The 12,544-nt window shown below is 40.8% G+C and overlaps 1 protein-coding gene across 1 annotated transcript in view; it reads left to right on the top strand.

Moving 5' to 3' along the window:
- Window positions 1-12,024, top strand: part of arhgef40 (Rho guanine nucleotide exchange factor (GEF) 40) — a 46,859-nt gene extending 34,835 nt beyond the window's left edge. The window contains exons 24-27 of the mRNA XM_078276497.1: window positions 1,980-2,090; window positions 5,106-5,215; window positions 8,485-8,528; window positions 8,757-12,024. Coding sequence (XP_078132623.1) covers window positions 1,980-2,090; window positions 5,106-5,215; window positions 8,485-8,511 — 248 coding nt within the window. The 3' untranslated portion in view covers window positions 8,512-8,528; window positions 8,757-12,024. The remainder of the gene's footprint in view (window positions 1-1,979; window positions 2,091-5,105; window positions 5,216-8,484; window positions 8,529-8,756) is intronic.
- Window positions 12,025-12,544: the final 520 nt, after the last annotated feature.

Here is a 12,544-nt window from a genome sequence, read left to right as displayed (position 1 = left end):
CCTAGATCAAGTTGAAGGCAAGCTAAGAAGTTTAGTTAGTTAAAATTTCACTTTATTTAGCTTTAAATTTGACTTTTTTAATCCAATTATTTTAGTCCTTAGACAGTTTTGACTTCTCTCTTTCCGTCTATTTTTTCTCAGTCCTCTTGACTCTATATGTTTATCCTCTTCTCCCTGCAGACCAGTGAGATGGGTCTGACTCAGAGCGTGGGTGGGGAGGGAGTGAAGTTCGAAGTTTGGGTCCGACAGGCTCCTCGAACCAGAGACTGCATCACGCTGCAAACCAAGAACAGGGAAGACAAGGCAGCCTGGACTCATGACATTGCCCATCTGCTGTGGACACACGCCATCAACAACACAGGTACAGTCTGACCTTTGACCTCAGAGGTCCCATATCATGCTCATTTTCAGATTCATACTTGTATTTTGGGTTCCTACTAGGACATGTATATTTACATGCTGTTTAAAATACACATTATTGTATACTCATACTGTCTGTCTGAATGTACCTGTATACTGTATCTGAAACGCTCTGTTTTAGATCCTGTCTCTTTAAGCTCCACTCTTAAAAAAAACGGAGTCTCTGCCCCCGCCATTGCAGCCGGGGAATGACTGTAACGGCACTGTAGCAGCACTTTCTACCTATATATAGTATAGTTGTGACATCACAACCGTACAGAAGTCCTCACGACTCGTTTAAAGGCACAGTTTTTGAATACAGGCTGTGTGCATTTCTTGCTGGATTGAGCGTTTTGATACTTTCACAGTATTTATATAACACCTAGACCCACTTTATAAATAAACAAGCCACTCACTTTTTACAATATGGGACCTTTAATCAAAGTGTATGTAAAAGTGTTCAGATTATAAACAGAAAGAGCAACTTGGGGAGTACTACTGCACATGTAAAAACGTTTCATAAAGCCTGATAAGTTGCATCTAGTGACGTAACTCATTTCGCTTGAGGCTAGAAGCGCAAGGCTACATTAGCCGCTACTAGCATAACACACTCGAAGCTCCGACTAAACTGTCAGCGTTCGAGTTGCATTGTGGGTAATGTAGGCGCTAGGTTTTGACAAGAAAAAAGAAAGCATGGAATAAAAACACTCCTAAAGTAAGATGTCAACTCAGATGTAATAATAAATGGTATTTGCAACATTTTGTTTTCAAATTGTCCATCATTTTGTAACTCATACAGTAGCATTGTCTTGGTCTTGTATCTCATTAAATCCCCAGACAGAATCCCAGCATACACTGAGTGTAAAGCAGGAAAACATTCTGAATAAGTGGCCACTCCAATGTAAAGTTAGGGTGTGGGCCACTTACCCATTTTTCATCCTGAATCAGAACATTGTGGACATCTGAAATTATGGCCCAAAAACATGTGCAGGAGGTCATTTTAGTCTGGAATCTTTCAGTTTTTCTTTTTCTTTTTTTCACAATTCTGATTCCTCTCTGTGTAACTTTATCTGGCTTCTCTACTTTCCTATGAGTAGAGAACACTATCAGCACCATTCCAATCTGCTGTTTGATTGTTGCTTATTTATTTATGTCCAGCTTCCCAAGCACTGCTGGCTATCACATGTCACATATCCACCTCCTCATATCCATAAAAACTTCCTGTAATTGGTTCAGATTACAGTATCACACTTGATAAAATGCTTTGCAGCTGGCATTAAAAAAGGGGGCTGACACACTTTAGGCACTGTTAACTTAGTGATCAAACAGCATTGTTCCCATGTTCCCAAACCATAAACAAACTGTTTTCATTGATAGACCGAGTTCTTCCCATACCCTGTTACACCAGTCGTATTCCCTTAAAAAATAAAAACATTCAGTCAGTTTTACTGCAATGTGCTTTACATAAGAACTTCTTGCAAACGCAGTTGAGTACATTATGTGATTTCTGTATGAAAGTATTTTTTTTCTGTTCTTTTGTTAATTTTATTTTTAACAATTTCTCCTCCTTAATCTTCCAGAGTTGTGTCTGAAGGAGTCACTCTGCATGGGAATTTCCAGTAAGCTGCTGCTGGACGCGACAGGAACTCAAGGCTCAGAACTGGACTCCATCTACAGTCTCAATGACCGAGGTAGGTTCAAAAGAAGTCTATATCCACGACGTTGTGCGATTGCTCTTGTTCTGCCGGAACTTCCGCCGGATGTCACTCTTTTCGGATGTCCAATTACCTTCCGCTTTCTTTGTGTTGTAATTTTAAAATCTAGTCAACTTATGAGGACTATGGTTAACTGCTCCTCAGATCTCTGCAGGATAAATCCAGACAGCTAGCTAGACTATCTGTCCAATCTGAGTTTTCTGTTGCACGACTAAAACAACTTTTGAACATGTTCCACCAAAACAAGTTCCTTCCCAAGGCTATTTTGCAGCGGCATCGTGGCTACGCTCGGTGGTCAGCACCCCGCCAAGACGATTGTCATTGGTTTAAAGAAAAGCCAATAAACCACAGCACGTTTTTCTCCCACCCCTGAATGCTGTGTGGACTAGCCAGACCCTCCTCCGCAGCGCTGTGGAGGAAGTTCTGGCAATGCGAGACTAGCTCAAAAGGGAATACATCTGCAACACTTGTTCTGTACGTGTGGGATGCTGCAGGTACTAGGAACACTGTGATCTTAGGGGTGCTGCACAGGGAGAACAGCATTTGCATCAAAGAATTGAAATGAACTGGTATCTACAGGTAGATCACTAAAAACTGAACACTTCATCTTACAGAGAATGTGTTCATGTTTCGGGAAAAGGTGAGTAATAAACATCAAATAGCAGTTCAGTGTGGAGTCTTAATTTGAAACCCTGCAGTTTCTCTTCTCACCTTACAAATACAGAAAGTCTAAACCATTTTTCAGTTCACACTGTGGCTTCACGAAGTCGTTCAGTTTTATGTGACCAGAACGGGTTACTGGATTTTTCAAATTTGCTTTCTGAGCCGAGAGTGCTGCGGCCCTGAGATTACAGACGGGAAACAAAACGGGTCCTGGGTGTTTCTCGTCATGTGACAATGTAATAACGCGGTACATGTTTTTTTCAATCTGGCGCCCTCGGGCTATTCTATGAATTTTTGATATTTGACTCACACTGAGAAATTTTGAAGAGCTCTGACGTGCCTGCAGAGAATATGTAGCTCTGTTGAAAAGCACCTTTTACTTGTGCTGTGATAAAATCCCATCACAACCTTCAGTCCTGTGTCTCCCTTAAACTGTGGCTTTGTTGTGCTTCCTTTATCCATAACCACAAAAAAAAAAAAATCTGGTACTGACAGGGTGGTGCACTGTTTAAAGAACTATTGCAGATTTACATTGCAGTTCTTGTATTTTTCTTAATATGGTATATATTAGTGATGGAACTGTAGGGTTTTTGTAGGATTCATCCTCTGGGGAGGGTGAATGTCATTTATTTATTTATTGTTATTTTTAACAAGTAGTACAATACTGTAAGATATATTTAGTGACATATTATGTACACAAAACCAACGTGAAGAAACGTACAAGAAAAACATAATGGAACATAGTGATAATAAGACAACATACAATAACATTAAAAAAAATTCCAAAATAAATAAATAAAAAGACAAGATAGAAAACAATAGTAAGCTGTTCCCATGTTATTGGGAAAATTAAATAAACTTGCAGGGCAGAGAGAGCTGTATTAAGCGAGCATGGCTAATTCTGACATTTTACTTTTCATGGAACAACGAGTAATTTGATTTTCTCTTTAATATGATTAAGAAAGGGATTCCATACTTTATTAAAAGTCTTTGTGGAGCACCTTTATTTTCTCTAGCACTGTAGAAGTGTACGAAAATGAAAAATACTGAATTACAAGGTAAAAGTCCTGAATAAAAAATAAAATAAAGAATATTAGCAAATGTACTTAAAGTATCAAAAATAAAAGTATAAAGTAGCATAACATTTAGTAAAGTACAAGTATCCCAGACTGTACTGTACTTGAGTATTTACATTGAATTCATTGTTCAAAAATAGTGCTTCTTTAATAGTAATGTAATAAAGATTTTGACCATGTCGCCCATTCCTATTCCTGTACATAACTGGCCAAATACTGAGCTATCCAATGAGTAGCTACAATGCAATTTGATTACAGAAATCAGACATCAGTCTAAACATGGGTTCAATGATCAGGCAGCATTATGAATTAAGAGAAGTTCAGGAAAAATGAGTAAGAGATACTGAAAAATGATCTTGCTCCTACTACAACACTAGCACACTCTCCACCTAAACACATAATCAGCAACAGGTTCACAACAGTTCCCTGCTGAATAGTCAAAGTATAATCAGAACTCCACCTGGAAAACGAGGGAATTACCAACTGAGATAGAACCACGGGAGGCAGGTTGAAGGAAAGTATGATCTTTGTCACAAAACAACTCCTGGAACTCGCATCACATATTGATGCTATAGATTCATATTCCAACATATGAGAGGGAGTTCCCATTTAAGAAACGAGATCCTGCCCACAGTGATAAAAGTGAAATGAAAACACAGAAACTGAAATATAATTCTTCAGATTCCAGACCCACCATCCAGTCCCCCAAAGGCCACTGTTGCCTGAGAGCCAAAGTGATTTCTTTCCATTCATTGCTCGGTGTAATGCCCATACTGCTCACCAGGTGTCTCATTGAGTGCAGCAGCTCAGGATTTCAATGCATGAATTGTCCTCTGGGACAGAACGCTGTTAGAAATTCATTGAACAGGATGGGAAAAAAATGCCTTTTCTCTCTGACTCCTCTCTCTTTGTCTCTCCCACACCCAGCCTCTCCTAAACCCAGTTTCATTTCAAGACACTGATTTGTTTGCATTATTAAAGTACATATACACACAACGCCTAATGTAAATGGCAAAGAATCCATGCATGCAAATCAAGCCTGAATGCAGGATGATATCATTATTTGATATTTGATCCACTACCTGGAGCAAAAAGAGATAAAAATACATATTTGAAGTGTTTAACACCGGCTAGATATACTGTATTTTGATGCTATCCTATAACCGACTCTCTCTCTCTCTCTCTCTCTCTCTCTCTCTCTCTCTCTCTCTCTCTCTCTCTTTCTCTCTCTCTCTCTCTCTCTCTCTCTTAGTCCACAGTAGCTGCTCAGACTCCTCCTCTGTCGGCAGTCAGAAGGAGGGGGGATCCCCGGCGTCTGGAAGGGACCCCAGGAGAAGCTCCGGATCAACAAGTTACTCCCAGGTGGGGTCACAGTGTACCCACATACAGTAACACACAATCCAGTGACTGCAAAGTGGATGAAAATGTTTTTTTTATGTTTTTTTTTATTTGCTGTAATGACTCAAACACTTCACCATGGTTAAATATAGATTCAAAATGTGAGGAATGTGAAGTGGAACCACAGGCTCTTTTCACAATATCTGAAGGTTTTCCAGGATTCTTTTTTAGGAACCTGCATTTTTCTAAAAGGTCCCATATATGACTTTCTAAAGGACCGGGAACTACCCGGACAGAATTTGCAACACTGAACATGGTCAGTGTCAAGCCTTGAGACTGCTAATGAGTACAGCATTCTTTCAAACCATGCACTGGTTGTCACTGGGATCAGTTCAGCCAGCCAACTCACATAGAGTGGATTTTATTATGTGAATGTAGAATATGTACAGCATTGATATGTGGCATCAAGGCTCTGATTTTTGATGATATTACTGTCCCTTGTAGGGGAACGTAGAATAAGAGCCTACAGGTGGATGCTGGGGTGGAGCGGGGCTTATGAAGGGCTGCATGTATGAACAGCAGCCACAACATAATAATAATACTAATACTACTACTACTAATAATATGTTTGTTTGATATAGCACATTTTACAGACGTTTTTTAATACGTGGGCCGTTTAACTGACGTTCTCAACTACAATTCCGAGTTGTTTGAACTACAGAAATCTGTTTAGAATTATCTTAATGAATAATGCAACAAGGACGAAGCATGTAAACTGCGCTGTTTGTTTATTCAGAATGGCATGGATCGCAAATGGATCCGAATGAAGAAATGTAAAAAAAAAATAAAAAAAAACCTTGACCCCTAGCTCCCTCAGCCGAATAGTGTGGGTAACAGATCAAGGCAGCAACATAATCAAAGCCCTGGAACCATATAGGAGACTTTCTTGTCTCGATTACGTAATTGACCGACAACAGTGCTGCAGAGGGGGGGGAGATGCGATGTAGCACAGTTTACCTCACACTCAAGTCAGTGCAGGACACCCAGAGCTATGGGAGAAGCTGGAGAGACATAGCTTGCTCCCCACCGAATAAGGCTAATAAGCTAATGATTAAAATAACACAAATGCTTGTTTAAGGGCCCGGCCCGATCATAGCGGCGTAAAATGTCGGCCCAGCCCGGCCTGTGGGTCGAAAACGCGAAAGGCGGAGCAGTATGTCCTGTATGTCCCTTACTGGCTAACGTATTTCAAAATGTCGCATGAATATGGAGCGTCTAACCCGGTTCATGCGAATGCAAATGTAAAATTTCAAGCAAAAAGGAATACTTGGAATTGATGGTGGTGGTAAATATTCATGAAAAAGGACAAATTTGTGAACGGGCAACACAGATTTTGATAATGAACAACTAAACACGTTACACACTGGACCTTTAAGCAAGTGCATGGAACCACCAGTAATCCCTGGTTAAAAGGCCTGAGGGACCTGTTAGTAGTGTACGGATGGAGCAGGTCAGAGATCTAAACAGGTGCCTGAACATGCAAAGCTTTATAAGTCAGAACAAGAACTTTAAATTGGGCCTGAACTTTATCGGAAGCCAATGTAATGAGTATAAAAAAAAAGGAGTGATGTGCAACAACCTGCTGGACCTGGTCAACAGCCTTGCAGCAGAGTTCTGGACCAGTTGTAGACGGTCCTGAGACGACTTGCTGAGAAAGGTGAAAACGGAGTTGCAGTAATCAAGCCAGGGATGATATAAAACCGTGAACGATCATCTCAAGCTCGGAATGCGACACAACTGCTCAGGAGCGGTAAACGACAGCCGTTCCCAACCCGTCTAAAAGTAAGCAAAATTAGAAAGAGTTGCGCTGATGACACAGAGTGCAAGTGAGAAAAACAAAGCATAAAGATTAACTTTCACTTTCAACTTTACTCAACTTTCAGTCAGTAATGTAGCAGGGGCGCAGCAGTCTGTGTTGTTGTCAAGATTTGGGGCAAGTCGGGACCACTACTTAGTGATTTTATTTTCTTCTGTGGCACACTTCACTTTTCACTGTTTCTGCATGTCCATTTTTTACGTTGGTTTGTTTTCTTGGTGAATATGTGAAAAAGTGTGTTGTGTGTGTAGGTTGTTTTATGACAGAACCAAACCCCAAAAACACTTAGCAGGGTGCGTCCCTGTGGGTTAGGGGTTAAAACGCTGACCATGATCCACAACATCCCCGGTTTAAATCGGTCTGTTTTCCCTCTGTCTCTCTTGCTCTCTCTCTCTCTCTCTCTCTCTCTCTCTCTCTCTCTCTCATTTCCTTTCATTTCTCTACCACTGCTGTCTAATCAAGGTAGGAAAATGCAAAAACAGTTAGTAGATCGTCCACCTCTGCAAGTATTCTTTCAAGAATGTTAATCTCCGTTCGATAGCGAACAGTAAGGAGGAATGGACAAGGATCTAGGGGAGAGAAAATATGGATGGCGTGCAAAGGTTCCCGGCTGGACTCCAAATGGAGGCGTTGCAATTAGAAATCGTTGAAATGTGTCATTTTCTAATCAGTAATTTGCCTGATCTTCATGCATGGTTCTTCTTTAGATGGATGAGTGCATTCAAAAGCCCATTTGGGTTTTTACAATTTTTACCCACACTATCAATCTTCTCAATCTTTCCTCTTTTCTCATGGTTTATATATTACACATGAAAATAATGTTTATTTGTGCAAAATGGAAAACTTAAATGCCCCTCAGCTGCTGTGGAATTTCAGCCATTTGAATGTAACCTACGTCTGAGATTAGTGGAGTCATTCTGCTACAGTTTCAGTGAGGTGATAAAGTGTCCTTCAAATGGCAAATTCAAAGCATTTCTATATGTTAGTAAAGTGTAGACAGGAGTATGCATCCTCTTAGCTGTAAGGAAACAGCAGTACCTGTCTGCCATCTCCATGGTAAAGTTTAAACGAATTTGCTCTGCGCGCACACAACACACACACACACACACACACACACACACACATTCTCTCAATCTCCTTATCTAGCAAACAGAATATGACAGATTGGCAAACAGACTGCGCTGGGAACAGATTGACAGACAGACGGACACACACAGCCCAAACCGATAGGGCAAACACACAGACAGTGATACGCACATATTCAACAACAGAGGGAGGATTGCCGCTTGCGCCCACGTACGTGCACGCTATGGCACGCACGCACACACACACGCACACACACACACACACACACACACACACTTTAGTGCAGAATACAAAAATGTGACTGTTTCTGTTTGTCTTTATTCCTCCTCAGAGTCAGTCTCCCTCTACAGCCGTGTAACTGTCATCTCAATAAGAGTAAGTTACATTTCTTTCATCTTTTCTTCCTCTCTCTGTTGTTGCTCTCTTTATGGTCCTGCTCATGTCACAATGTCACAGCATCGCTTACTTTCTGATTATACAAGTTTTGTCAAGTCTTTTTCTACTTAAAGAAATCAGAAAACATATCTGTATATATATATATATATATATAGAAATGTAATGTTCAATTTCTTTGTGTCTCTTCCTGTATCTTTTTCCAATCAGAAACTGGACCCTGGACTGAAGATTTAAACATCTCCATTCCACCTCTGGGCAAACCAAACTGGACTTTGAGGAGCAAGAAGACAAAAGAGAGACCCTCAGACTATTTGAACTTCTCTTACATGCTTACTAACCTTCCCTTTCCCCCCCTTCACCTACTTAAAACAAATAAAATGCCAGCTGATTAGCCAGAGCAGAGCTGCACTGCGTTCCCCACGTTTTACCCCCCCCCCCCCAAAAGAAAAGCTGCCTCCAAAAAAGGATCAAAACTGCCCTGTTTAAACCATGACAAGCACCAGCAGGGCTCTCTGCGCTCCGCCATTTTGGATCTGCCAGTCTCAGTTGCTGGCAAAGTCATTGACACCAAAGGCACTTCAGCCATACAGTGCGGCCATTGTCTGCCCCGCGGCTCCCCACTAGGCCAAACCACTTGGTCTGAACCACTGACTGCCCGGCTGGTTGGCTGACTGTACGCATCACATGCTCCAGCATCTGACAATAAACAGGAAGTAATATGTGGGGCGTAAATCCACTGTAGGATTGCAGATTTAGAATGTATTATGTACTTTGTCATTTTCATAACGCTGAATGGAGTACTGTAGGCTTTTTTTCCCCTGCCTGTGTAAAAATGTGTGGCATAGGCTAGGTGTGATTGCATCTATGTAAATGAGGCAGGGGTGGTGTGAGCATGCATACACATACACACAAATACACACAGTGTCCAACACATGCAGTCATTCTTATTGTTATAAGACAGTGGAGCTCTATTCACATCCACATGCTCACACACACAGTCACTGTGGCCGTTTTAGAGCCTGGTACAGCGGCTAAATCAACATCAGGCAAGGTTACATCTGATCACACACAGTAAGCATTGCCTTGATATTGAACAGGAACATCTTACAGGATCATATCCATATGTTTGTTTAAGCTAATGATGTTGCATTAACAATGGCAAGGACTTATTTAGCCTTCTTTAAAGTATAACTTATGTTAGCAACATGAGCTTCTTGGTGCCTTATACGTACTATTAGGCGTTTAAACTATTATTTTGATATAAGTTCCATATTCTGTATGCCAAAGGTATAAATAATGGGTGTCTGTGCAATGTTGATGTGTGTACAAAGAGGTATTATTGTTACATTTAGTCTGAGCTTTCCTGGTCTCCATAAAATGGAGAAAGGTGGATATGTTTGATGTGCTATATTCTGGTTTTGCTGGTTTTTGTGCTTGTGGCCCAGAAGACATGAACTACATGTTATCATTCTTAAAGAGACAATTTACTCAACTCTGACTTCTACTGTAGGGAACTTTTCTTCATTTGACCAACAACCAAGATGCCCCCAAATGTTCCTTTTTAGCTTCTGCTTGTGAATTTTTGAGTTTCAAGATCACAGTTTGAAGAGGTCCTTAGTGATGTCTCTTAAGCTGATTGCCATTGTGATGTCAGGAGATTGCTTAAGATCAGGGGTGTCAGACTCAACTTCAGTAAAGGCCGCACTGGACAATAAGAATCACATCAAGGGCCAGACGTAACGTTTATAGACATGCTTTTATTTAAGAGAAAAGTCAAATATCTTTGACTATATTACTGCTTGTCTCATATAGTCTTCTCACTCACAGTTTGATCGACGTAAAGCCCTAAAGAAGTCCTTAGTCATCCTTGAAAAAAGGTCAGAAAAAAACATCAAAAAACTGCGAAAAGTGACAAAAAACGGCAGCAAAAGTGACAAAAACTTCAGAAAAAAAAACTAGATGGGCCAAAATTTATTGGGAACCTAAATTGATATGCAGGCCTAATCCGAGTCTGCGAGGGGCCGGATTTGGCCTGTGGGCCTTGAGTTTGACACGTGTTTAGATTAACATTTTTAAGCAATAGTTTGACATTTTGGTAAATATACCTACTCGTTGTTTTGACAGGAATTAGATGAGAAGATCCATACCAATATAATGTCTGTAAAATAAGGATGAAGATACAGCTAGCAGCTTAGCTTAGCATAAAGAGTGGAAACGGGGAAACAATGATAACAAAAACTACCTACAAGCACCTCTAAAGATCCCTAATCTGTAGGAAAAATGTCAAGTTGTGGTTTAAATACGGGATCCTGTACCAGACTATTTCTTATTTCTTGAGGTTGTCAGAAAAATCCCACTTATGAGCCCCTTTTAAAGGTATACTCGTTCGTTTTCTTTTTTACATATAACATGATTTTTAATGGGCTTTTGAGGTGCTGGTAGACAAATTCTGTTACCTTCAGATAAAACTAGGCTAGCTGTTTCCCCCTGCTTCCATTCTTTGTGCTAAGCTAACAGTTTGCTGGCAGTAGCTTCATATTGACCGTAGACATGAGAATGGTGTCAATCTTTTCATCTAACTCTTGCAAAGAAGGCAAATAAGTGCATTTCCCAAACTTTTCCTTTAAGATATCATATCTCAAGTCTAGGGAACATGCTTTATGAAAATATCTTCCACTCACTCGTGGGTCCACTAATAGAAATACATGTTACACGTCTATGAGATTACATTAAAGCTGAATATAGTACAAAATGATGCGCAACATATCTGGCACTTGTCATTTTTATGTTATGATGCAGCCAAAACAAAAAGCATCAATATTTCATATGATTATGTATAGTTCATATTGTATGGCAGCAAGCATACAGCCAGTAAAACCAATTATCATCGACTCTTTGGTTTGATTAGATAGCATGTGTATCCCGATCAAACAATATCATGCTTAAGGTACAATATGAAGCCATCGGGGAGCAGAAGCCAGCAGCGGGAGGTCAAGCTCCCGTCTGCAGACAGCAGCAGCAGATTGTTGCCGTTATCAGATTTAACACGTTTCATATCTGCATTCAAATTCAAAATTTGCAAATGGCTATTGAGCCGTTTCTGAATCAATATGTAATTTGTTGGCTTGGAGAAGGCCCGTACATTTGATAGCCTTTAGCTGTTTGGTACAATGCGTTATATTGGAAGCAATGTAATGAACACCATATTTCATTCTTACTGCAATATAGATTGTCATATGCAGAATCCCTGACTTTTGTATGCCGTTGCGAGGCAGTATTAATGTATAGAAACTTTCCCCTTGCCCTTTTCTACGACACACTCTGCCTGATGTTTACATTTTTTGAAAGGAATGTGGAATGTTGGAAATGCATGTTATGCTTACTTGATAATTGTACTGTTTTTTTTTTTTTACTTTTCTGTGTTGAATTAAAACTGGATGCAAGTTCCAACCTCGCAGATGGGGATTTAAGAGGAGTGGAGGGTTAGAGTTTGTGTGTGAACCGTGTAGCAGGTCTAACCTCAAAACGGGGCCTGTAACCTCGTAACCTTAAACTTGCTGTAATGAGTGGGGTCTATTCTGTAAAAGCCAGCTGTGCTGCCGCTTCCACCGGGCCTCACAAAAACCAGAATGATTAGATAACTCCAGTGCAGCGCCATATCAAATAGTCTAGGGATCAAATTCTCTAAAGGAGGGAGGGCAGTTTGAGAGCATGAGTGTGTGTGTCCATCTGTGCATGTGAGAGACATAGAGGGAGGAATGAGAGATAAAGGGTGGGTAAAAAGGGGGAATGAGGGGGGGCAGGAAGGGGCAGAACTGAGGGAGAGAGAAAGGGAGCGACAGAGGAGAAGGACAGGAGACAGTAGGTGGGAATGATGGGAAATGAGCGAGGGCGAAGGGGCAGACAGACAGAGAGGCACAGTCAAGGGGAGAGCAGGAGCACGAGGGGGAGAGGAGGCAGGGGAGAAAAAAGAGAGGAAGAATAGAGAGAGGGGC

Source organism: Sander vitreus, chromosome 19, assembly GCF_031162955.1.
Source record: "Sander vitreus isolate 19-12246 chromosome 19, sanVit1, whole genome shotgun sequence".
NCBI classification, from domain to species: domain Eukaryota; kingdom Metazoa; phylum Chordata; class Actinopteri; order Perciformes; family Percidae; genus Sander; species Sander vitreus.
The sequence above is the reverse complement of the archived record's forward strand: the minus strand, read 5'-3'. Positions and strand labels throughout refer to the sequence as shown.